General features: G+C 39.6%; 1 protein-coding gene across 1 annotated transcript in view; it reads right to left on the reverse strand.

Moving 5' to 3' along the window:
* Positions 1-14735: 14735 nt before the first annotated feature.
* LOC117409316 (F-box/WD repeat-containing protein 7) overlaps positions 14736-23660 on the reverse strand; it is a 63232-nt gene continuing 54307 nt past the window's right edge. Inside the window, 4 exon segments of the mRNA XM_058999733.1 lie at positions 14736-16803; positions 18124-18334; positions 19247-19472; positions 19936-20117. Coding sequence (XP_058855716.1) covers positions 16535-16803; positions 18124-18334; positions 19247-19472; positions 19936-20117 — 888 coding nt within the window. The 3' untranslated portion in view covers positions 14736-16534.

A 23660-nucleotide genomic window follows, 5' to 3' on the forward strand; every position in this document is an offset into this window, starting at 1 on the left:
TAGAGTCTGCTAAAGTGCTTTAAAAAGCTGGGTAGGAATTCAATTAAATGCTTCCTCACAAGGGCTGTAATCGCTCATATCTCTCCACTACTTACATTTATATTTATGAGGCCTGCAATAACTACTTTGCCCTCAAAAAGTTCTGTTGAAGAACGTGCTGTGTTTTAGAAGTGAGTGGAACTGTGAAGAAAGATGAGAGAATGTCTGGCCACTGCATAGAACTTTGAACTCCATCTAACAAACTCAAGCAGGGCTTTTCCAGTTTTATATAAAAAACAAAAATCGGTACACAGCTTTGTTTTCAGAACTGGAATAAGACAACTCAGAACTAAATAATAATAGGTTCATTAAGAAAATCTTAACTTGAATGCAATCTTGAATTCACTATAATTGTCTCGGACAGTGGTGTAGCTAGAGGGGTGGTTTTATGGGTTTGAACCCGCCCCCCACCGAAATTCATTATTCAACAATGTGGGAGAAAAAGATGTCAGCCCCCTGCGACACTGTAAACCCCCCGTCCCAATCAATGTAAGCTCTCTGACCCGTGAGCTGTTTGCTTTGCTTCCTGCCTAAGCACACTTATAAAAAAAATAATGATAATTAAAAATCAGTCACACACATATCTAGTTGTGATTGGGCAGAGTCCTGTCATTTTTACACAAGATTCAGCCTTCGACTCCTTCGATTGCGTGTGCATGTACTATTAAGACTGACGTGCGTCCAAGTCGAAGATTAATATAGAAATTATGGTCTTGGGGTACAGGCGAAAATACAAAACATAATTGGCGACTCTTAATTAATGCTTTTAAGATATGTATGGAAATACGTATCACTCAAAGGACGAAATGGTTATTCTAGCCTTTGGAAAAGAAGGTACAATGAAATTAGTTATTTACACCCAGTTCACTGTTTAGAAGTCATGCACAAAAAGCGCTTTCTCTGGACACAACATCGCATTTCATTTTGAATTGACAGACTTTTGTTGATAAAAATGAATCCTGGTCTGGAGGTTTGTAAATGTCCTCTGCTTTTGACCAACTCTGAGGACACCTGTTTTTTGTCCTGTGTGAATCATGCTTTAAACGGCTGTTGTAAAACTAAGACCCAAGTGCTCAATAAGTTTGCAATGAAAAACAGGAGGATGGACTTGGTGATCTAAACAAACATCAGGTTATACTTTCTGTTATTTAATTTGTATGTTTGATAACTGCATAGTAGTGGTTCTAAATGTGATTGTGAGGTGAAACATCACGGTTCTTAATAGGGTGATTCCGTACATTGCATATTTGGAGTGTAGTTAATTTCTACTGCACTGTTCAGATTATTGTATTCATGTTATTAGTGTAGAATTAATACAGCAAAAATGATTAGTTGGAATTGTGTTTTGTACTGCACAGCTAATGCTACTGTAGCGTTAACTGTAAGACCTTATGCACTGTGACATGGCTGCTGAACTGTGGGGGATTCTTGGTGTTTTGGAACGAGGGTGAGAGATCGTTACCAGGGGGCGGTACTTTGAGCAAGTTTCATTGAGCTTTGTATTCTAATGCTGTAACTAAAAGCAAGAAACCTGTGCCAAGGAAATATACAATATTGCTAAGAGGGACAAGACAGGAGCGCGATTAACATGCGTTAAAAAATGTATCTCCCAAAAAATGTACGCGTTAATCACCAAAGTTAATTGACGTCACTGAAACAACCACACCTCAAGGTAAACATGCATTTCATTATTAAAAAGGTTCTTATAGCAAAGTACCATAATTGGATATTCTTTAAAAAATGTACAGTTTTCTATAAGGAATTGTTTTCACACTTATCCCTGATTTGGTTTTGTTGTTTGCTCGAATCATGGGAGAGTAGCCGATGTCATTTATATTACAGGGAGCTGTGAGTAAGCAGACAGCAATTCAGTTCTGTTCTGGGGATGCCGTTTTCTGAACAATTTGTGGTGTCTTGTTGTTTTTTGGAGGATACCACATGTATCTGAGGCCTATCCTGATGTAAAACAGTGGAACAAGCAGATCTGACTTCGAGGAGCGTGAAATCTAAACCAGACTACCAACCAACAGCAGACACATTGTCCGGCCATTTGGGGATACTACCTGGTCTGTAATACACATGTAACAGCATGTAGAGGCAATGGTTTCTACAGTATGCATGGTTTGTGAATTACTGAAAACGCACAGGAATATGGGTTATAGCAGCTGATTCAGTAGAATGGTGAAGGCATTGGCCAAAATGCTTCTCTACTTGATTATCTTTTAAGTGTGGTCTCAAAATTCATGACTAAGTGTTTGATTTTGTGGGTAATAAAATACAGGGTATGCAAGTCATAAAGATAGTTGTTCAAAATAAAAAAAAGGATGTTTTATTCATCCAAGATGATCCACCCAAATCTCACCTTTACTGTGGTATCTCTAATAAAAAGTGGTTACAGTGTAGTATGTACCGTACATGGTTTCTTAAAAAAGTGTCTTTTTAGAACCACTTCTGCCTACACAAGGTAGACAGAGCAGCTGGGATATGCCTGTGGTGTCAGTCTGCTTAGGTCCAGGTCAGTTCCTCCAGTGCCAATTGCAATGCATTGGCATCTCAGCCTGTAAAAATTGCAGCATAACTGCTAAAGGGCAGGTCGTGGGTTCGAACCCACTCTGCACACACCACGCCTGAAACACGCCCCACTTATAGGCATACTGAGAGCGGATGGAGGCTGCTCTGGTATTTTTCAGGGTGTCAATCACCCTATTTGAGAACCCTAAACATTGGCATCTCAGCCCATTGAATTGTGTGCAAAGTCAAGAGCTGGAAACAAACCACAAACAGTATGTCTCAAAGGCTAACGCCTAACCATTCAACTAATTCAAGCTCTGTAGTCGATTAGTATTATTAACTCATCATCCGCTAGGAGAAAAGCCATTACAGCATTGGTGTGCTACAGCTTCTATTGGAATGGCATCAGACTCTAGCAGCCCTCTTTGATTCACTTCACCCTGTACCCTGCAGATGGGCACTGTCTCTGTGCAAACCCACACACTGATTTAGAGTCCCCAGCCTTGGTTATGAAAATAGACACAGCTAAACCACGCTCTTACAATTTATCGTTTCTGCTCAACTACCTTTGGCTCCATAGACTGTATCAATCTGCCAGCAGCAACCAACATAAATCATGCCTGTGTTCTAAATGGTAGGCGTGCCCTCGGGGGAAATTGTACATCAAGGTTGGGAAAATAAGTATAAAAAAAAAATGCAGTTGTGCATATAATCCCCTCACTGACAAATACCTGAGCGCATCAATTAGTGTAGCATAAGACTAAGAGGAAAATTGAAGTGTAAGCCATTGTTTAAACAGTATGCAGGCAAAGGCAAGCCTCAATGCACAGTGGTGGCGGATGCTTTCTTTTAGTTTGTGTTATTTTTTAACATTTGAAACTTTGGTAGAACAATAGTTCAAAAGCGAGAGAAGACTCCTCCTGGTTTGTGGCAAGCAGGCCAGGCAACTGTTTTATTAGAAAGGCATGCTTTGGGAACACAGTTTTATGGTGTTGCGTGTGCCATGGTATTAGCTACTCTTCACTCAGCTATGCATATTAAAAGAAATAGACTGTGGTCTTCATGTCGAAAGCTTGTTTTTTGACTGCAAGACGCCAGAATTCCAGGGAAGAATTTAAAGGAGCTTGTCTGAATTTGACCTAGTCCCCAAGGCGAGATGCCAGTGCTTCCCAACGCTGTTTGAGATGAATTAACATTGAGGCTGTACACGCGTTGCAGCCCCAGTGGAGAGGAGTCCCTCCAGGGCTGTGCTTCTTTCTCATCCCTAAACAACTCACTGCCTTACTGTATGAGTATTTAAAAGTATAGTTCCTCTTACATTTCCGAACATACTTTAAACTTGTAGGTCCAAAACCCTGGTCCCCTGAAATAGAAATGTAACCCTTACCGAACAGGATATAATCTCTTATAGCACATATATCAAAGCTGCTCTTTTTAAATCCCTGTGTGCGTCAGACGTCGTCTCCGCCCCCAGGAGATAAATACGAGTGACGCATAAGGCTCAGCGCCATTTTCTTTCAGGCCTGCTGCGTTGGAGTGAACGCAGCGACCTTGAAGGGTAATGGTTACATTTTTATTTCAGGGAATCCCTTTCAAGTACGAAATGTAATCAATACTGAATGGGATACAATACCCAAGCCATCGCAAGTGAATGACTTGCAGCACCGCCAGATGTGCTAAAAAGGAAGATAAACTGCCTTTAGCATTCTGGCAGAGGACCAATAAGGGTCCATGGCATATGGTCCATAGTACAGTGAGGGAGAGCCCACATGCAGTGTATATACTACAAGGTTACACTGAGTAACCTCAGCATTTAACACAAGTAGTCCAAAGAGGTGTGTGGCTAACTACCCTAGGACTTAAAGTGGAGGACAATAAAAAATGTGTTAAAAAGCAGAATGAGTGGCTGCTGTTAACACTCTGGTCCCGAAACCAGGGTTCTGTTGATCTACGACATTCAGTTGGTAGAATCTGGTAAATAAGGAGTGTCCCATACTGCAGCATTGCAAATGTCTGTGACAGATGCACCCTGGAATAATGCCCAAAAGGTTGCAAAGCCTCTTGAGGAATGGGCAGTGAGCTTTTCTGGAGGGGGCAAGTTGGCTCACTGATAGGCAGTCTTACTGTGTCTGTGATCCATTTACATAACCTCTGCTTAGACAGGGCTTTACCATGGGACTTAACAGATAAAAAATTGCTCAGACTGCCTCCAACTCTGTGTTCTGTCCGGGCAATCCGTATGTCAATGCATATGTCCCTGTCAGACTGGAAAGGAGGCGGGTGGAAAGCCTCCAATTCCACAGTCTGGTTAATGTGGAATGCTGAGATGGTTTTCAGCAAAAAAGCAGGATTGGAACCTTTGTCCTGGCTTCCGCAAAAATTAAGCAGGCTTTCGCAAACGAAAATGCTTGCATCTCACTCACCCGCTTAGCGGACGTGATTACAAGGAAGAAAGCGTTAGGTTATTGTCATAACCCTGGTTCCCTGAAATAGAAATATTAACCATTACAAATGGGTGATGTCTCTTTAAGAGCACCCGAACCTGACAATCATACCAATGCTGCTCGTCAGAGCCTGTGACGCTACTGAGGGCCTGCCCTCGACAAAAGATGCCATTTTTTTTATATGTCATTGCAACTATGCCACAGCGACCTTGAATGTAATCGGAAATATTAACCATTACAAATGGGTCACAATACCATTGCTGTCGCAGAGGACAGTCGCAGGACTCTAAGAGCCAAGGTAAAATAATTACCCCAGCATGATATGCAGTATGAAAGTAACTCACCTCATGACTGTGCTGTAGGGGCAGACCGGGAAGCTGCCGTCAACACTCTCGTGCCAAAAACAGGGTTTTGCGGGTCCATGACATTTAGCCAGTAGAACCTAATGTCTGTGACAGATGCACCCTGGAACAAGACCCATGAAGTCACCTGGCTCCTGGTGGAATGGCCAGTGATCTTCTCTGGAGGAGGCAGGTTGGTTATGTCGTAAGCGGTCCTGACTGTATCAGTCAACCACTTAGACAACCACTGTTTTGAAACTGCCTGTCCTTGCGACTTAGCCCCGTAGCAGAAAAAAAATTGTTCTGCTCTCCGCCAACTCTGTGTCCTGTCTTACATAATACGCTAAAGCTTGAAATACGCGTGAAGCTCAAACAGGAAGTCTGGAAGGGGCAACTAATTGAGCCATTGGCTTCCACGGAGCAGCAGGCCGCTGGCACACAAAACAAAAACATATATATATATATATATATATATATATATATATATATATATATATATATATATACACACACACTACCGGTCAAAAGTTTTAGAACACCTCCATTTTTCCAGTTTTTATTGAAATTTACGCAGTTTAATGTCTCAATGTACTCTGAAATTAAAGCATAGAACAAATAAACAATTGGAGATAAAAAAAAAAGAAATCATGGAATCGTTTTGTTTAACAAAATTTAATCTAAATTTTTGACTCATCAAAGTAGCCACCTTTTGCAGATATAACAGCCGTGGCATTCTTTCTACAACGGAAATCAAATATTGTTCGGAAAGTTCTTCCCAACACTGTTGCAGAAGTTCCCACAAATGTGTTGCACTTGTAGGTTGCTTTGCTTTCACCCTTCTGTCCAGTTCATCCCAAACCAGCTCGATGGGGTTTAAGTCTGGAGACTGTGCTGGCCATTCCATGATTTGAAGTCTACTGTCTTGTTCTTTTCTTCTAAGGTAGTTCTGACATAGCCTGGAGGTATGTTTTGGGTCATTATCTTGCTGTAGGATGAACTCCTGACCAACTAGGCGTATACCAGAGGGTATTGCATGGCGCTGCAAAATGCTGTGGTAGCAGTTTTGGTTCAGGGTGCCACTCACTCTGTGCAAGTTGCCGACTCTGGATCCAGCAAAAGAGCCCCAGACCATCACGCTTCCTCCTCCATGTTTGACAGTTGGTGTCACACACCGAGGAACCATCCTTTCGCCTACTCGACAGCGTACAAAAACCCTGCGTGATGAACCGAAGAATTCAAATTTTGAATAATCGGTCCATAAGACCTTCTTCCAGTCTTCAGTAGTCCACTGGCGGCGCTTCATGGCCCAGGCAAGCCTCTTTTTCTTATTTTGCCATCTTAGCAATGGCTTTCTTACTGCCACTCGACCTGTCAAACCTGCAGCTCGAAGTCTTCTCTTCACAGTTGAAACTGAGACTTGCTTACTTCGACCAGTGTTAAGCTGTGCTTGAAGCTGTTGTCCTGTGAGCCGCCTATCACGCAAGCTGTTGACTCTCAGAAACTTGTCTTCTGATTCTGTTGTGGCTTTGGGTCTGCCAGACCTCTTCCTGTCAGAGTTTCCTCCAGTTTCCAAGTGCCTTTTGATGGTGTAGGAAACTGTACTCACTGACACCTTGGCTTTCTTTGCAATTTCTCTAAAGGAAAGACCTACACTTTTAAGGGTTATAATGGTCTGTCTGTCTTCCTTTGTTAATTGCCTTTTTCTCGCCATTATGAGAGCAATATACATTCTATTTCAGGGAACCAGGGTATATATAAGGTTGGGGTGGTATATATCATGGGAATTGCACAGCCTGAAGTGGTTTATGCCGCGTATAACACAGCTACCTGTCATTTGTGGGAAGAAAAATAATTAAAATATTTAAAACCCAATTAAATTAAGACAAAACCAGAAACTTTTATTGTGTATACATCCGCAGTGTAATATAGTCCCAAATGTAATCTATTGTTCACTTATTAAAAATAAATTGCACATGATTGTTTATTGTGAATTTCTGCATTCAAAGTGCCATCTCACTAGAAACTAGGGGACTGAGCACAAGCTGTGATGATGGGCGGAGTTTCAAATGACACTAAGGAAGTAGAGCAGCTGCGATGGAGACTGAAGTCGTATCTTGAAGTGAGTTTGTTAACTCGTTATATGCGAGGCACCCATATTCTTATACGTTTTCAAAATATGTTTTTGTTAGTTATCGGACACCTTCGCGTCCAAGTCGTGCCAGATTAAGTTGACGATCGAACCAGATTTTACGCACCAATCCAACCGCGGTGTCAGGGGACAGTACCTCAGTTTCCTGCAGACACTTCAAATCCAGGCCGGTAATTCGGGGGTGGTGTCTGGCCTTGTCTTTACCTGCTTTTCCAAGAGTTTTCCTGACTGACAGGAATACATTATTGCTGATTTTAAACTCGCTGTCAGCAGAGATGTTAAAACATGTATTTAGTCCAGCTCAGCGTTATAAAACTGGAGACTGAATACTGGTCCCCAGTTGAACTTCTTGCACTAGCATAAAATTCACTTAACGTTGTTGAGATTTTTTGGACTTATTTTCATAAAATGAATGTCCATATTTTTAAGTACATTAACCAGCCAATGGTGGTTTGTGTGTGTGTGTGTGTGTTTTGTGTTTTTTTTTCTAATTTCATTCAGCTGTTCCTCATCTACTGTTATGTGTCTACTCTTGCTGGTACACTTATTTTATTAATTTTTTTCAGATGGACTGCTGTCTTCACTCAGAAAGTTGGTGTTGTACCAGTTATGTTGAGTTTCATCCCCAAATATATTAAAGGAAATAGGTGGAATGTCACTCATTTTTGCAGTGATTTTGTAACTAATAACACATAAAACGGCAGTTTGTCATGGAATTTAGAATGTAGTGGTGCGTAGTGATTTATTAAGTGTGAAGCTGCTCATTAGTATGCAAGCCGTGTTATACGCTATATATACGCACGGTCATATGATGCTGTTTAACCAATCAGATGTTGATATTTTTCCAAGCCGTGTTACATATTATATATATATATACACACACACACATATATATATATATATATATATATATATAAACAGGAGGGGAGCTGCCAGCTTCGCACAGCACACAAGGCCGCAGAGGGGACTTAATCAGTACCTAGGCTAATAAAGAGTACGCTTAATTTTAAAGCAAAATTATTTAAATTATGAAATAAGATAGAGTGACTATATCAACTTATCTCCTTAGTTTTGACTAAAGTCAGAGCTCACTCCTTTCCCAGGCGGACTTAAAGAAAAAATGGTGCGGAGTCTTATGCATCACTTGCATTTATCTCAGTCCTATGAAACAGACACTTGGCCTCATTTGCATTGCTCACTTTCCGGGACCATGTCATTGTTTTAAATGACCAGGTTTGTGTAAACCTAAGGTGTTTTTATTGTGTAAAACTAGGTCACTGTGACCTAAACCAATAGAGCTGGCTTGTGTGTTGTTAACCTTACTCATGGCAATATTCCTACATTTAATTTACCACCAAACTAGCAATGTAAGCGATAAGCTTGTACAGATCAGAAATTGTAATATTTGATCAAACTGAAATATTTGTCGAGAAATATGCTCATGTTTTTGACTATTCAACCTCATTTGTGCTCATGAAAGGCTGCACTGGAGACTAATCTCATCTCTGTTCATCCACAGAACAGGGACTGTACACACTGAGTTTACCCCTGCCCTGGCCCACTCTAATTGTTTTTTGTGGATCCCTTTTTTATATATCCCGCATTGTGCTTACAGTCATTCTGAGTGGTTTGGGGTTTTGTTGCTCCAGAAGTGCGTAAATATATATATATATATATACACACACATACACACACACACACACAGTGCCGTGAAAAAGTATTTGCCCCCGTCTGATTTTCTGCATTTTTGCATATTGTTGAAACTGAATGTTATCAGATCTTCAACCAAAACCTATTAGATAAAAGTGAGTGAACAAATATCACAAAAATGTGATACATATTTCATTTATTTATTAAAGAAAGTTATGCAACACCCAATTCCCCTGTGTAAAAAAGTAATCGCCCCCTTAGACTCAGTAACTGGTTACACCAACTTTAGCAGCAATAACTGCAACCAAATGCTTCCTGTAGTTATTAATTAGTCTCTCACAGCGCCATGGAGGAATTTTGGCCCACTCCTCCATGCAGAACTGCTTCAACTCAGTGACATTTGTGGGTTTTCGAGCATGAACCGCTCATTTCAGGTCCTGCCACAACATCTCAATGGGGTTTAGGTCTGGACTTTGACTAGGCCATTCCAAAACTTTAAATTTCTTGTTCTTCAACCATTCTGATGTAGACTTGCTTGTGTGTTTCGGATCATTGTTTTGCTGCATGACCCAGCTGTGCTTCAGCTCACGGACGGATGGCCTGACATTCTCCTGTAGAATTCTCTGATACAGAGCAGAATTCATGGTTCCTTCAATGATCGCAAGGCGTCCAGGTCCTGATGCAGCAAAGCATCCCCAAACCATGACACTACCACCATCATGCTTGACCGTTGGTATGAGGTTCTTACTGTTGAATGCAGTGTTTGGTTTTCGCCAGACATAACGGGGCCCATGTCGGCCAAAAAGCATTCATGTTCTTCTTAGTGAGCAATGGTTTCCGCCTTGCTACTCTGCCATGAATCCCATTTTTGCACAGTGTCTTTCTGATGGTGGAGTCATGAACACTGACCTTAGCCGAGGCGAGAGAGGCCTGCAGATCCCTGGATGTTGTTCTAGGGTTCTTTGTGACTTCCTGGACGATTTTACGCCTTGCTCTTGGAGAGATTTTGGCAGGACGGCCACTCCTGGGAAGATTCACTACTGTCCCAAACTTTCTCCATTTGGACAATATGGCTCTGACTGTAGTTCGTTGGAGCCCCAGAGCCTTAGAAATGGCTTTGTAACCCTTTCCAGACTGATAGGCATCAACAACTTTTTTTCCTGAGGTCTTCAGGCATTTCTTTTGTTCGTGGCATGATGTGCCTCTAGAACCTGTGTGCTGACAACTTCACTCTGATGGTAAGGGCCAAAGTTAGTCAGATTTATATTGGGCAGGGCTGGCCCAAATCAGGCCTGGATGTTAACCAAAGTGCTCAAACAGCTGACCCTAATCATCCCTTTAATTGGGTTGAGTTAACTAGGGGGGGCAATAACTTTTTCATACCTGAAGATTGCATGTTTGATTACCTTGCACACCAAACAAATGAAAGAAGCACCAAACTTTGGTGTCATTTTTTTCTCTCAGACTCCCTCTATATACTACTACAACCCACAAAAAAATCTGACCAAATACAATGTGAAAAATGTGCAAAAATGCAGAAAATCAGACAGGGGGCAAATACTTTTTCACAGCACTGTGTATGTATGTGTGTGTGTGTATATATATATATATATATATATATATATATATATATATATATATATATATATATATATATATATACACACACACACATTATATTACAGTACTTGGATAAATAATATGTGTTTAAATGGAATAATGAATGGGTTTTTGTTATTAAATAATAATAATAATAATAATAATAATAATAATAATAATAATAATCATACAAATGCCTTTCTATAAAAGTAGGTCTTTAAGCTAGATTTAAAAGCATTAAGAGTGGCAGAATCCCTGATCTCTTTAGGAATTGTGTTCCAAAGTTTTGGGGTATAACAACAAAAAGCACTGTCACCCATAGAACGTAGGTGAACAGAGGGAGCACATAACAATCCAATATCAGTTGAGCAAAGGTTGGGTGAAGGGGTGTAGACTGATAAGAGATCAGATAAATACTGTGGAGCCAAACCATGTAAAACCTGAAAAGACAGACGTAAAATTGTAAAATCAACACAAAACCTGACAGGCAACCAGTGCAGGGACTCTAGAACAGGAGCGATATGATCCCTTACACGTGACCTTGTCAGGATACAAGCTGCTGAGTTCTGAACATGTTGTAATTTGGACAGTGTGCTTTTGGAGACACCTGCAAGCAGAGTGTTACAATAATCAATCCTCGAAAAAACAAATGCATGAAAAATGATGCCTTAACAGTATTCTGCACATGAGGTTCAAAAGTTTATCCATGATCATAAATAACTCCCAAATATCTAATTTTGGATCTAAACTCAAGCATAGTACCATCAACTGACAAGTTTACAGCATTGGTTTTACGTAACTGCTGGGCAGTGCCTAGCAACATAACCTCTGTCTTGTCACAGTTAAGATGCAGAAAGTTTTGTAACATTCAATTCATAATATCAGAAATGCAACCAGCAAGCACAGAGGCAGCAACATCAACATCAGATTTAGTATGCACATAAATTTGGGTGTCATGTACCCTTAGTATGTGATCAAGGGGAAACATATAAATACTAAATAGTAGAGGGCCCAAACTTGAGCCTTGTGGGACACCAGGTGTTACCAGCCCAACCTCAGAACTAAAACCGCCAAGAGAGACAAAGTGTTGATGCCCAGTAAGATAAGACTGAAACCATTTTACTGCAATGCCAGAAATGCCAAAGAAAGCTGATGGCTCACTTGATTGATGAGAACGTTGTAAAGACTGGCGGTGTTGCAGCTTCGTGGCTATTTCTCTCCTGTAAAAGAGGATTAAATCTCAATTGAAAATCTGAGATAACACACAAAAAACAGATTCTTAAACAAAACTGTCCTAGGGATAACTGTATGGTGATTATATGATGTGGACCCCTTTGTAATGAGGCTAAGGTGAGACCAAACTAATTTCACTTGTGACCTAAGATTAAAACATAGGAGGTGAAAGGCTTGTGCTCAGGTGTATCTTAAACCATGCAGACTTCCATATTCATTGTGTAGGCACCCTAAAAGGTGCCACAGTGATCAACTTAAACTAAAGCACCACCAGGGAACAGGTGCACAGACTGTACTTTCTTCACAAATCATTAGTGTCATGCCCCAGTTCCCTCAGGGATGGCTGTGTCAAGTAGATATCTTCTTATTTCAGGCACTTTGTTGCCCTGGTTAACAAACACCGTACATAATTTGCTGTGGCACAAGCTACTCAGTATTTAGGAGTACTGGACACCAAGACAGCCCCTCAGGATGATTTTGATCCTTGTTCTCAATTGCGATTTAGCTGCATTGGATAGGAGACGATTAGTTATGATGACCAGCTTGCAGCTCATAGAATATCCTCTGGCCATGCACCAGCTGAAAAATACTATGCAAGAGTAGGATTATGGAAAAAAGGAGAATGTTAGAAGCTATGCTGATAAAAAGCACTAATTTCTCCATTACACATTCACACTCCAAAGTTAATGGAATGTCTTAGTTTAAAGTGTGTGGTATGAATACAAGGTAATCCAATTCGTCATTCATTTAAATTGCAGGAGAATGGGACTGGAATATCAGTTTCATGTAGGGACATGCTTGTTTAACAAATCAATCAATCCAAGATGTGGCCATAAAAACTAGATATGAAATAAAATAAAAAGAAAATAATAAACTTGTGACCTAACAAAATCATAATTAAAGGGAGGATTAAAAAAATCAAACCGTTAAATTAAAAAATAATCTAATGAAAGTAACTGAATAATTCATAAGGCAAATTGAGGAGAATAAAAATCCAAACAATTATCAAGTTTTGGCACACTTAAAATTTCCATCTTCTGAAACTATTTAGGTATTTTCTCATTGCCCGTTTAGATTTTTTGTTTTTTTTATCTTCTCTGACAGTGGCAGGTCTAAGCTTGGTCTCAACTAAAAGCATCACAATCATCTATTTAAGCAAATGTTTTGATTTGCTAGGGTGTATCCAAGTGGTGGCATCATGCAAATATTAGTAAAGGGACTAAGAACATTGCATCACCTTCAAAACCACAGCTCACCTAATTGTGAATATTTAGTTTACATGTGTAGATCACTTAGATTGACAAGTATTCCAGACAAACAATAAATGATTGATCACCATGATGCAACCATAGCGACTATTCCAGGTGCCTAATGATTTCACCCAATGTCTTTAATACAGTTCAAGTTGAAATACTGTTCTGTTCACAACAGGATTTTATTGCATAGTGGGCATGGTAAGGTCTGCCTCTTAAAATTGCTCAATTGTGTAGATGTTAGCGAAAGTCAGATTGCTCTTCCTTAAGCCCAGCCAACTACAGCAGCAGTTAACCAGGCCTGACTCCCTAATGGCCTCTTGCAGAGCTCAGGAGTTTCTTACTCTCCCCTCATTTCCCTTCTCATACACCTGGCACAGTGGAGTCAATTGTGCTGTTCAACATGCAGGGGTACAGATGGTACCTTTCAACCTCTGATAATGTAGACTCCGAACCATCAAAAGTGCAAAACAGTCAGCGTTTCTAAATGATTACGAAATTGGTTTATAAAATCCTCTTCTACGCTTGCGAGTCTTGCAGATAGCACAGCGGGCATCTGCGTATCAACTAGCAATGATCAATGCTCTTCAGTGGGTTTTTAGAGTGCAAGTAAAGCAGGATAAAACTTCAAAGCACAAAATGGATTTGCAAGGTTGTTTTACATAGCATAGATATACACAGAACAGACTGGTTTGACTGCACAGAACACATCATGCTACTTTTAGATCTATAAAACACAGATTATTGTGGTGTCTGCCGTCATCAAAATGTTACATATCATCTTATTTACTGTGAGTATATATCTATCATAGAGACTGTCTAAGCACACATTTCCTCCATGTCTAATCCGTGATAAAGACCAAGGAGGGTCCGACTAGTACTCACTGATGTGGCATATTGGAAATGACACTGTTGTCTGTTTGGCAAGTGCTTTAAATCGATTCTGAAATTGTGTAATTGCATCGCTTTAAAATTATTGCCCTTTTCCAAGGGACTTCTGGAAACATGTTATTTAACTAACTAATTTAACAGATGTAAAGAAATGAAAAACCAATGGCTGTTTGCTGTAAATTAGCCGTACAGCAGCTGTTTTCTTGTAACAAAGGCATCTCTTTTTGTGTCCTCATTCCCAACAGGGAAAAGGCTTCTGTAGATGGTTCTATCCGTTATGATTTGTCCCAATTCACTTATGGCAAGACAAAGGTAACCCAGGTCCCACACCATAAATAAAGAGTTACATTTTACCAAAATGCTGTTTATATGCATATTTTACATAAATACAAAAAATACTTTTTACATTTCCCAACTTTCTTAGTCAATGTTATTTAAGTACTGTCCTTTCCAAAGTGCATTCCAGGACTGTCTTGTTTATTTTTATTTTTTTATATATATATATATATATATTTGGTAAATTTTGAAAAAGTCTACCTTTAGGATGCTGTGAAATCATGAAATACATTTTCAAAGAAACATGCTGCAATATCTCACACCGTGACAAACACACGGACGACAGAAATGCTTGAAATGAAAAAGAAGAACCCACATTTTATTGCACTTAAGTTATAAGAAAATAAAAATTCTAAGAAAACAAAATGATAGACAATCCCTTTAAGGTTTTTCTGTCTGTTACGTCAGGCAGTTACATGAACTGAAAAATAAAACACCAGGAAATCTGATTTCTTAAACCAGACTATAAATTAACAGGGGGGGGGGGAACGAGAGAAGAGAAAGAACAAGATCGTTTAATATACAGTGTTATACCACTTTCACAGTTCAGCTCGAATTGGGTGGCTGAGAATGAGGCAAATCATTTGGCCATTTAATTTTTTTGCCTGTGGTGCTTTCTATACACAAACCATAACTGTTTTGTCAGTAGCTCACAGCAAGACCACTGTAATATTTGTAATACTTGTAACACTAAGACTGACCAGCAACTATATTTTCACTTTTTGTATATTTTTTTGTCAGCATATTTGATATTTATATGTTTGTATATACGTATGTGCATACACATACATTTTATATTTATACACATACTGTATATACACACTATATATATATATAATTTGTATTTTCATTCCATTCACCACAACCCTCAAAGCAAAATAATTCCCCACAGAACAGGCTGAAAGAGCTTTGTCCTTAGGAATGTGTCAACATTTTGCACAGAAACACACACACAAAAAAATAAATCTGCACACACTTTTGTTTCTTGCTCGCAGGCAAATCTGTCTTCATCTGTCCAACACTTTCCAACTCTCAGCCTCTTAGAGGCACATTTGGCTCAAGTTTCAGTGGCAAAAATTTGTTTATATTGTTTCTCTTTTTTAAAAAAGTCCAAACTAGAGTAAATTTGGTTGTCTGGGACTAAAACGTCGCAGCAATAAGTTCCACCTTTCTGTTCTTTCATTTTTTTTTTAGCAGCATAAATAAAGTTTGGCCACTGGGAATACAGTACAGGGATAGGACGTCATTCCCATAAGCTCACAGAGACCCCCCCCCCCCCCCCCCCCCAAAGACAGCACCAGCATTGATGAACTAACCCAGCCGGACACTTTGAAAAACTCAGGACAGCTTGCCTTTGCGGAGCAATAAACCCAGATTTAGATTTTAAAAACAAAAGCGTAAGAGGAGAGAGAGAGAGAGAGAGAGAGAGAGAGAGAGAGAGAGAGGTTAATACTGTGACTGATTGTTGTTGGCAACATTAGGCAAAAGGTTTCATTGTATTGATCAAAATGTATAAAATAACTACAATTCACAGTAAGTTTTCTTTTTTTTTCAGTTTTCAAACCAGGAAACAAAAGACAGAACAACAACAACAAAATATATATAACTGAGGCAGATGCCCCCTGGTTTGAAAGTTGACCAGTTCTTTTCTTTCCGATGAGCTTTTTTTTTTTTTTTTTTTTTTTTCTTTTACACTATATAGCATTTCTTACATGACAACTTTTAGCTTGTGTATACAGCAGATAGTTCATTAATTGGTGGCCTGTTTACATGAAAAACAAAAATATATGGTTGCACCAGGCTTGAGTAAACAAGTCTCTCTGTGCCGAGCTGCCCCGAGTCAAAAAGGGAAGTCACATAAGTGATGACAGCACATGTGCCTGTTTGTCAGTTATCATCATCCTCCCTCTTCTGCTCCCCTTCCCGTCAGTTTACAAGTCTTCACCGCTGTGTCGTGTTGCCCCACACCAGCATCCTCTTCCACCAAAAGCCCAGGAGCGAGAGGAGGGTTTGGGGGGTGGGTGGTGGAAGGAGTGGGGGTGAACTGTATTTATGTAACGCGCGGACACACTTCTGCTCTCTCGTCCTTCATTTCATATCCACATCGAAGTCCAGCACAAGCAGCTTCGTCTCCTCGGTGCCATTGCGACTGCCCACCGCGCACACCAGCTTGGTGTTGGACGCCCGGATCCGCCACACCACCCCGCCACTGCCCCCACTCTCCAGCGTCACCAGGTTGCGGATGAACTCGCCCGTTTTCAGGTCCCACAGTTTCACAGTCCCGTCATCCGAGCTGGTTATTACAAAGTTCTTGTTGAACTGTAGGCAAGTCACGGCGCTCTGGTGTTTATGGGGGCCTGGTGGAAGGAAGAAAACGTTTGTTTTACTGTACATCACCCTCCATTGCCCATTTCAAAAACATTAAAACATCAAAACTAGGTGTTGCCGAGATTGTCCACCTAAACAAAACAAAGCTAGAAAGATTAAATTAAACAAAATCTGTTTTTGATCACTTTGGTTACCTATGGTTTGTGCAGAGTGTGCCCGGAAGGATAATTAGGTCCTTAGACAGTAGACAATGAATAACCTTTTAAACAGAGCGATGTTCCTCAGTATGAAAGAGCAGGCATTACCACTGATGTGGCATGGAGGTTAAGTCTCGGCTACAGTTCTCAACTGCTTTAGCGAGAGGTCTTGTCATTTTTCTGTCTCTCCTAATTTGCCAGTGATGAGAGGTCTCAACATACAGTAGAGTCACTGTTGTAAAAATTTTCTTGTTGGGAATCTTGTGAAATGTTGTAGTAAATCAAGTTAAACAGAGGCTGGTTTAAAACAAATGCATAAGTGAACACAGTTCTACGCTAAGGATGTTTTACTTGTGAAATGCTTTAACACATTAATTGAACAGTGTCATTTTTCCATTACACACTACGAATACCAACACACACACACTATCTACTCTGCATTTACATAACCCAATTAATCCAAGACAAAGCAACATTTCCACTTCAAAGTAAATCACTTATGGTGGATTAAATGTGGAGGCACTTCTGTATTTCTGCATTTGAAAAATAAGTTGTTAATACTTTTCTAACGTGCAAATCCCATTCATGTTTTGATTTTTTGACTCCTTGATTTTAATGTAAAGTGCTCGGACACACAGTTTTTTTTTTTTTTTTTTTTTTTTTTTTTAAATCGGTTCTAATATCTTTGATCCCCAAACATTAAAATACGGTTCAAAAGCTCTCCTTGTTTGTTCAAAATCTGTCTGTGGCTCTTCAGGTTTTTCGGCTGTCACTGTTTCCTTGATTAATTATAAAAATGTACAGCGCAGACTGCTTCCTGACCCAAATAAAACAACCAATCTAGAAAAATCCAGCTGACCTCCCAGTCATCTCTTCATGGATCCTCCAATAAGACACTTCCCAGTCATTTGTTCTCAGTCTTACTTAGCTTGATCCACCCCAATGTCTAATGGTTTTTTTATTTTTTATTTTTTATAAATACCCATTGTAACGCTTCTTTGTTTCATAATAGTGGGCACAGAACTCCTACCAGCTGTAAATTTAATAACTAATTCAAAATCTAAAATGTGGAATTTTCACCAGACATATTGACAAAGACTGCAACCTCGAAAATACCGTGAACAAATCTTTCAACCCAAATCTTTGGCTCACCTTGCAGGGTCTGTAAACACTGTCCTGTTTTGATGTCCCAGATTTTGACGGTGGAGTCAGCGTTGCCAGAGACCAGAATGTTGTCTTTGAGCTCCATCCCGCTCGTTAACGACTGATGTCCCGTTAAGGTGTGAATGCAGTTCCCCGTCTCCACATCCCAAACACGGATTGAGGTGTCTAGAGAACCACTTACTACATGGATGCCATCAAACTGGGAGAAAGTAGAGAAAAGACATTATGAAGTGTCAAGCTGTTCTCAAAGAGCAGGTAAAACACAACACATTCTGTATCTACTTTAAATTTTGCACCTGTTACTTTAACATAACTTTCTAACTGAGGAGCTGTTAATGCCCCCCCCCCCCCCCCCAAAAAAAAAAAAAAAAAAATCTAAATCCATATCAAGGAGCTAAATAACATTTCAAATCAACAATGGCAACATTCTTAATGCTGGGTTTCAACAATACAAATGTTCCTCATCAACTTTACATTGCTGTGGTCAAAGCAGGGTTAATCTACAGCCTTCAGTCTTTAGTGTAGCTTAAAATAGATATGACATGATATTTTAATACACAGGCCTATTTCTCAAATGATTATGTAGTTATGGCTCCATTAAAAGGAGGTTTCTTCAGTCATTCTGACAAAATAAGCTTATGCTTTACTGTACCATACTTTAAATAGCTTATGTTTATTCTCTTAAAGAGAGGGCTATAATTATGGCAACTTACTTTATTATATATTTCAGGTCTGAAAGTAAATTTTTCTGACATTTCACTTTTGCCATTAATGCATCCCAACCAACTACACTTTGGTGGGTTATCACTGCTTTTTCTCTAGGAAATTACAGTAATTGTTCCTCCTCTCATAACTGCTTCAGTGCAAAAAAGCAAAATTGCAAAACATTTTAGCACTACTGTATTTGGGGGAAAGAAAAATTGGATATTAAGAGCAGTAATGTAAGCTTTATAGTAAAAACGTGCAATTCAGTCAAAAAAAGTGCACCAGCACGCTTCTTAATACCTAAATAAAATAGTCTATTTGGTTTACGGTGGCTGAAGTTTCTCCTAAGCTTCATCCCTTTTGTTTCCAGATTCAACTCGCTCACTCAATCTCACACGCCTCTTACCTGTAATGAGTAGACCCTGTTGGTGTGTCCCTGAAGTGTGTGCAGGCAGGTTTCGGTCTCAGGATCCCACACTTTCACCATGAAGTCGTAGGCTCCGCTCACCACTCTCCTGCCATCATACTGAACGCACCGCACTGCTGCCACGTGGCCCATCAGGACGTGTAAACACTGGCCTGTCTCGATGTCCCAGACTCTGAGCGTGGCGTCCCGGGACCCACTCACCACCCTGCCGGGGGAAAGGAAACAGAGGAGCACCACTTAGATGAGGTTAAAAAAAAAAAAAAACCTGCCGACTGCTTTTACTCGTCTCGTTTCATTGGTTCATTTTTCTCTGAATAGTGGGTTATATATTACATTTGCATAATGCCTTTTGGCAAAATTATAGCATTGTTAATGACGCCAGTATGAATTTACCACCTGTCCTTTTGCGAGTAATAAAACATTACAAAAGCAGCGAGATGGCTTTGGACCAGGCTGCTCTTTAAAAGGATCCGGACAATAAAGTTTATTAGATGGATAAATCAGGCAAGCAGAAGTCATCCTGAATTACGACAACATTCTGTGATGGAATTTTCTTCTGTAACCACAGAAGTGTTGGTTATTCAGAGCACTTTTCACCCCTGCACGTCCTTCATAATTTTAAGTTATCTCCAGACAGAGCAAGCCAAGATACATCTGAAAGACCTTACCTTTTTTCGTGAAGATGCATGCAGCGGACAGTAGAGGTATGCCCGTATAGTGTGTGGATACATTCCCCGGTCTCTGCGTTCCATACTTTCAGCGTCCGGTCTGTTGAGCCACTGATGATAATATTGTCCCTCATTTGGGATGACCAGACACCACCCGTATGTCCGACTAACGTTCTTAAACACTGCAGCAACAAAGGGAAAAATACCTGAGTGAGAGGAAGTTGTTCTGTGCTCTTACTGGCGCTAGCTGTCAAAAGGGCAGATCCAGTGTAGTTAGCAGCTTTCACATTTCAGCTGGTTAAAAAAAAAACTAAAACAAACAAAAAAAATAGCCACAGCATAAAAGCCAGTTAGCACTGGCTTCACACAGACGTGGGAGTCTGGTTCTCGGGTACCAATGTCTTAATAGTAAACAGATAATTCAAACCTAACCCAAGAAAAAAGACTAACCTGTGTATGACAAATTACATTTCTCCATATACAGTCCATCCATCTTTCATCCTAATGACGTGTGCTGCTTTTCAATTATGGCTTCTTTAGGTTTTATTATTTTTTAATTTTTAATGTTTTTTTTATTTTAATGACTGCAAGTTACAGTAGTTACTTTGTCAAAGACTGTACCCTCTTCACACCACCACACACTGCCATCTATTTCTCCTTCAAATGGAAAAAAGATGTTGAAAGCCTGTTTTACACAGATCACAGTCTTTGAAATAAATGTATTGATGTTGCATTTACAGTGACTCTACTTGATATGCTCTTTTCTTCTTCATCTTGTTAACATTTAATTTTACTTGTCTTATTGCACCACTCAAGAGAAAAAAAAGCCCAGTGGTCCAAGCATTCGGCTTCAAAAGAAAATGGTCTATTTTTTTCTATTGGAAACGGACTGGCTTTACAAAGATGCTTTCTTCTTGTGTTGTTGCCCAGGATTAGTGCTAATAAGTCTCGGTGCACTATGGAATAAGATAAGACAATTTAAGTAAAGGCAGCGGGGTACACAGAAAATAAATGGTTCTATTTTGTATGCAGACGGAATGCAATTACACAAGTCTACTTGGATTTCATCGTAGTGAACAGAGACCAGACCGCAGGTTTCTCAATTGGTTTTAATGCTGATCCAGTGTAATTTTAAGTTGCAGCAAAAAATAAAAAAGGTGATCTAAAATTACGGGTTTTAAACACCTAGCATACAGAAAGACGTACCTGCAGTAGAGTTGATATCTAGATGGGGAACTTATCTTATTGAAGTGTGAAACTTAAAGTGCCTACCGTTAAGTGCTTGAATCTTCTCAGTGCATCTAAATACATTAGGAGCGAGTTTGAAAAGAGTTTTAACAATTACTTGAGTCTAAAATAAATGCTATCTCAAAACTAAGAAACTTTACAGAAATATATCCTTGGAAAATAATAATTTCAGTGTCTCGTGCGGCTTCTTTGAGTGGGTTTCTACAGGTCAGCAGAGTTGAGAGGTAATACATTAGCAAATAGGAGATGGTGTTACTGTTCTCTCTGTACTATGGTGCTGTGTAAATAGTATAAGAGCAAAAACCCAAAACAAAACTTTAAAGCCTGCAATTACGGCAAGAACTAATGAAGTTTCTGTATTATAGAAAAAAAAAACACTCTGTTCTTGGTACCAGGAATTAGGAAGACTTTCTTTCCTATCTCAAAATGATTAAGCAAAAGCTGAAACGCTTAATTCCACCCCCCCCCCCCCCCCCCCCCCCCCCCCCCCCCCCCCCCAACCCCCACCCCCCCCCCCCCCCCCCCCCCCACCCCCACCCCCACCCTAAGTACTCAGATCAAAAAAATTGATTCCCAATGCAAAACAAAAACTGCAATGTTATATCAATTGCACAGCCACACAAAGAGATAATTCTGGTTCTGGGGATAAGCCAACTGATATTTTAAGTTTATTTTGGTCAAAAGTCAGCTGCAGACCACTTCTCTTTTAGAATGGTTCAACCAGGGCCGGATTAAAAGGACGTGGGGGCCCTATGGTAACCCATATTTTGGGGGTCCTATGCATATTATGGCGAATGGTGTTATTGGCATATTGGTTAATCCGGCCCTGCGTTGGGGACAGAGAGTGTGAGCAGAGCAGAGCGAGCCAATTATATATGGAGCAGAGGGGGTAGTTGCTGCGGTGGTGTGCAGAGCGGACAGCCTGCTCTTTCACAGCACTGAAGAACTGAGCATAGTTTTATTTTTCTTAAATACATGTTCAGCCAGGAGTTTGCACAATTTTTTTTTTTTTTTTTTTTTTTTTTTAAAGGTGACAAATACATATGCAGTCACTGTACAGTATCTTCCATCATGCCTGTGCATGGTAACCATTTGAGAATTTCATTAAAAAAAAAAAGCAAGCTTTTTTTTTTCTTTTATATTCAATGTGATTGGTGTTGCACTTTATAATTCATTATGGAGGGAAAAATATATGTTCTCCCGATTGTGGAGTTGCCATATAAAAATATGAGAAACGTCATCTGTGTGTCCATCTGTCTGCGGTTATTACATAGCCTATATTGTTTTTATATAGTTCTACGGTTATGCCCCAATACAGCACTGTGAACACGGTTTATATTTTCTGTGCTCTTAAGGATAGTTCATACACTACAGGGTGGTCCGTCAAATCCGTTGAGACTCACTCATATGTGTTCGTGGGTTGCTTTGAGCTCCCTGTGAGATATTCGGGTACAAGCCCAGTACAAAACTAATTTGATACGAATAACATGCAAAGTTTGAAACAGGCGAGTACACCGTACACGACATTGTAGGAACCTGTTCTGCAAGATGATATTTCATAACTTTCACTTTATTTTCAATTTATGCATTTTTTTTAGTACCAATTAATAATAATGAGGAAGCATCTTCGAATTGAATTATCTGAACACTTTATGTAGGTTTTTTCTTTGCTGATCATAGCTGGGCATGAGACTTAACATGATGCAATATGGATCACAGCTTCTCAGCTGAGATACACTGTAAAGCCTAATCTCGCTGAAACAGCAAAATTATATTAAAAAAAAACAGCGTTACATAGAGTTCACCTTTAACACAGCGCTAGTCATCCATTATTTTTCTTTTTAAATGCAGTTAAGAAAATATTCCTCAACGTGAGGCAGACCGAACAAACAAAAAATAACAAGCTGAGTGTTTCGAATGCTGCATGCGATGATTCACGTCGTTTAAAAGGAAAAAGTCCATTTTTTTTTTTTTTTACGAAAAAGAATGCACACAGAGCTGTTGGTCAAAAAGTACAACATGTGGGGAAATTACATCACAGTTAGAATCTACCACCTCCCAGCTTTTTACAATTAATTTAATTAAATTATTGATGCAATTAGTGCTATATGGAAACATTGAAGCATACAGAAAAATCAAAACAAAACAAAAAAAAAAAACAGGAAATGAACTCATATATGGAGAAAAAAAAAATGCTTGACATGAAAACCAAGAGTCAAAGCACAAAAACTAAAAGAATCTCAATAAATCTAGTGCCTGGGCCCATAGCTGAAACTAAGCCCTGAAATGATTAGTAGGCAACTACTCACAACAATACCTGTTTTACATTTTAAAAATCAAAGCCAAAACAACAAAGACAAAGCCAAAAGATATGCCTCTTAAGAACACACTGAATAAAGCCAATTGTTTGTACAGACAGTACATCACTTTTAAAATAGAAGCATTTAGACCACTATCTGGAAGGAATTTGAGAGACT

The sequence above is a fragment of the Acipenser ruthenus genome, chromosome 2, assembly GCF_902713425.1.
Source record: "Acipenser ruthenus chromosome 2, fAciRut3.2 maternal haplotype, whole genome shotgun sequence".
In the NCBI taxonomy this organism is placed as follows: domain Eukaryota; kingdom Metazoa; phylum Chordata; class Actinopteri; order Acipenseriformes; family Acipenseridae; genus Acipenser; species Acipenser ruthenus.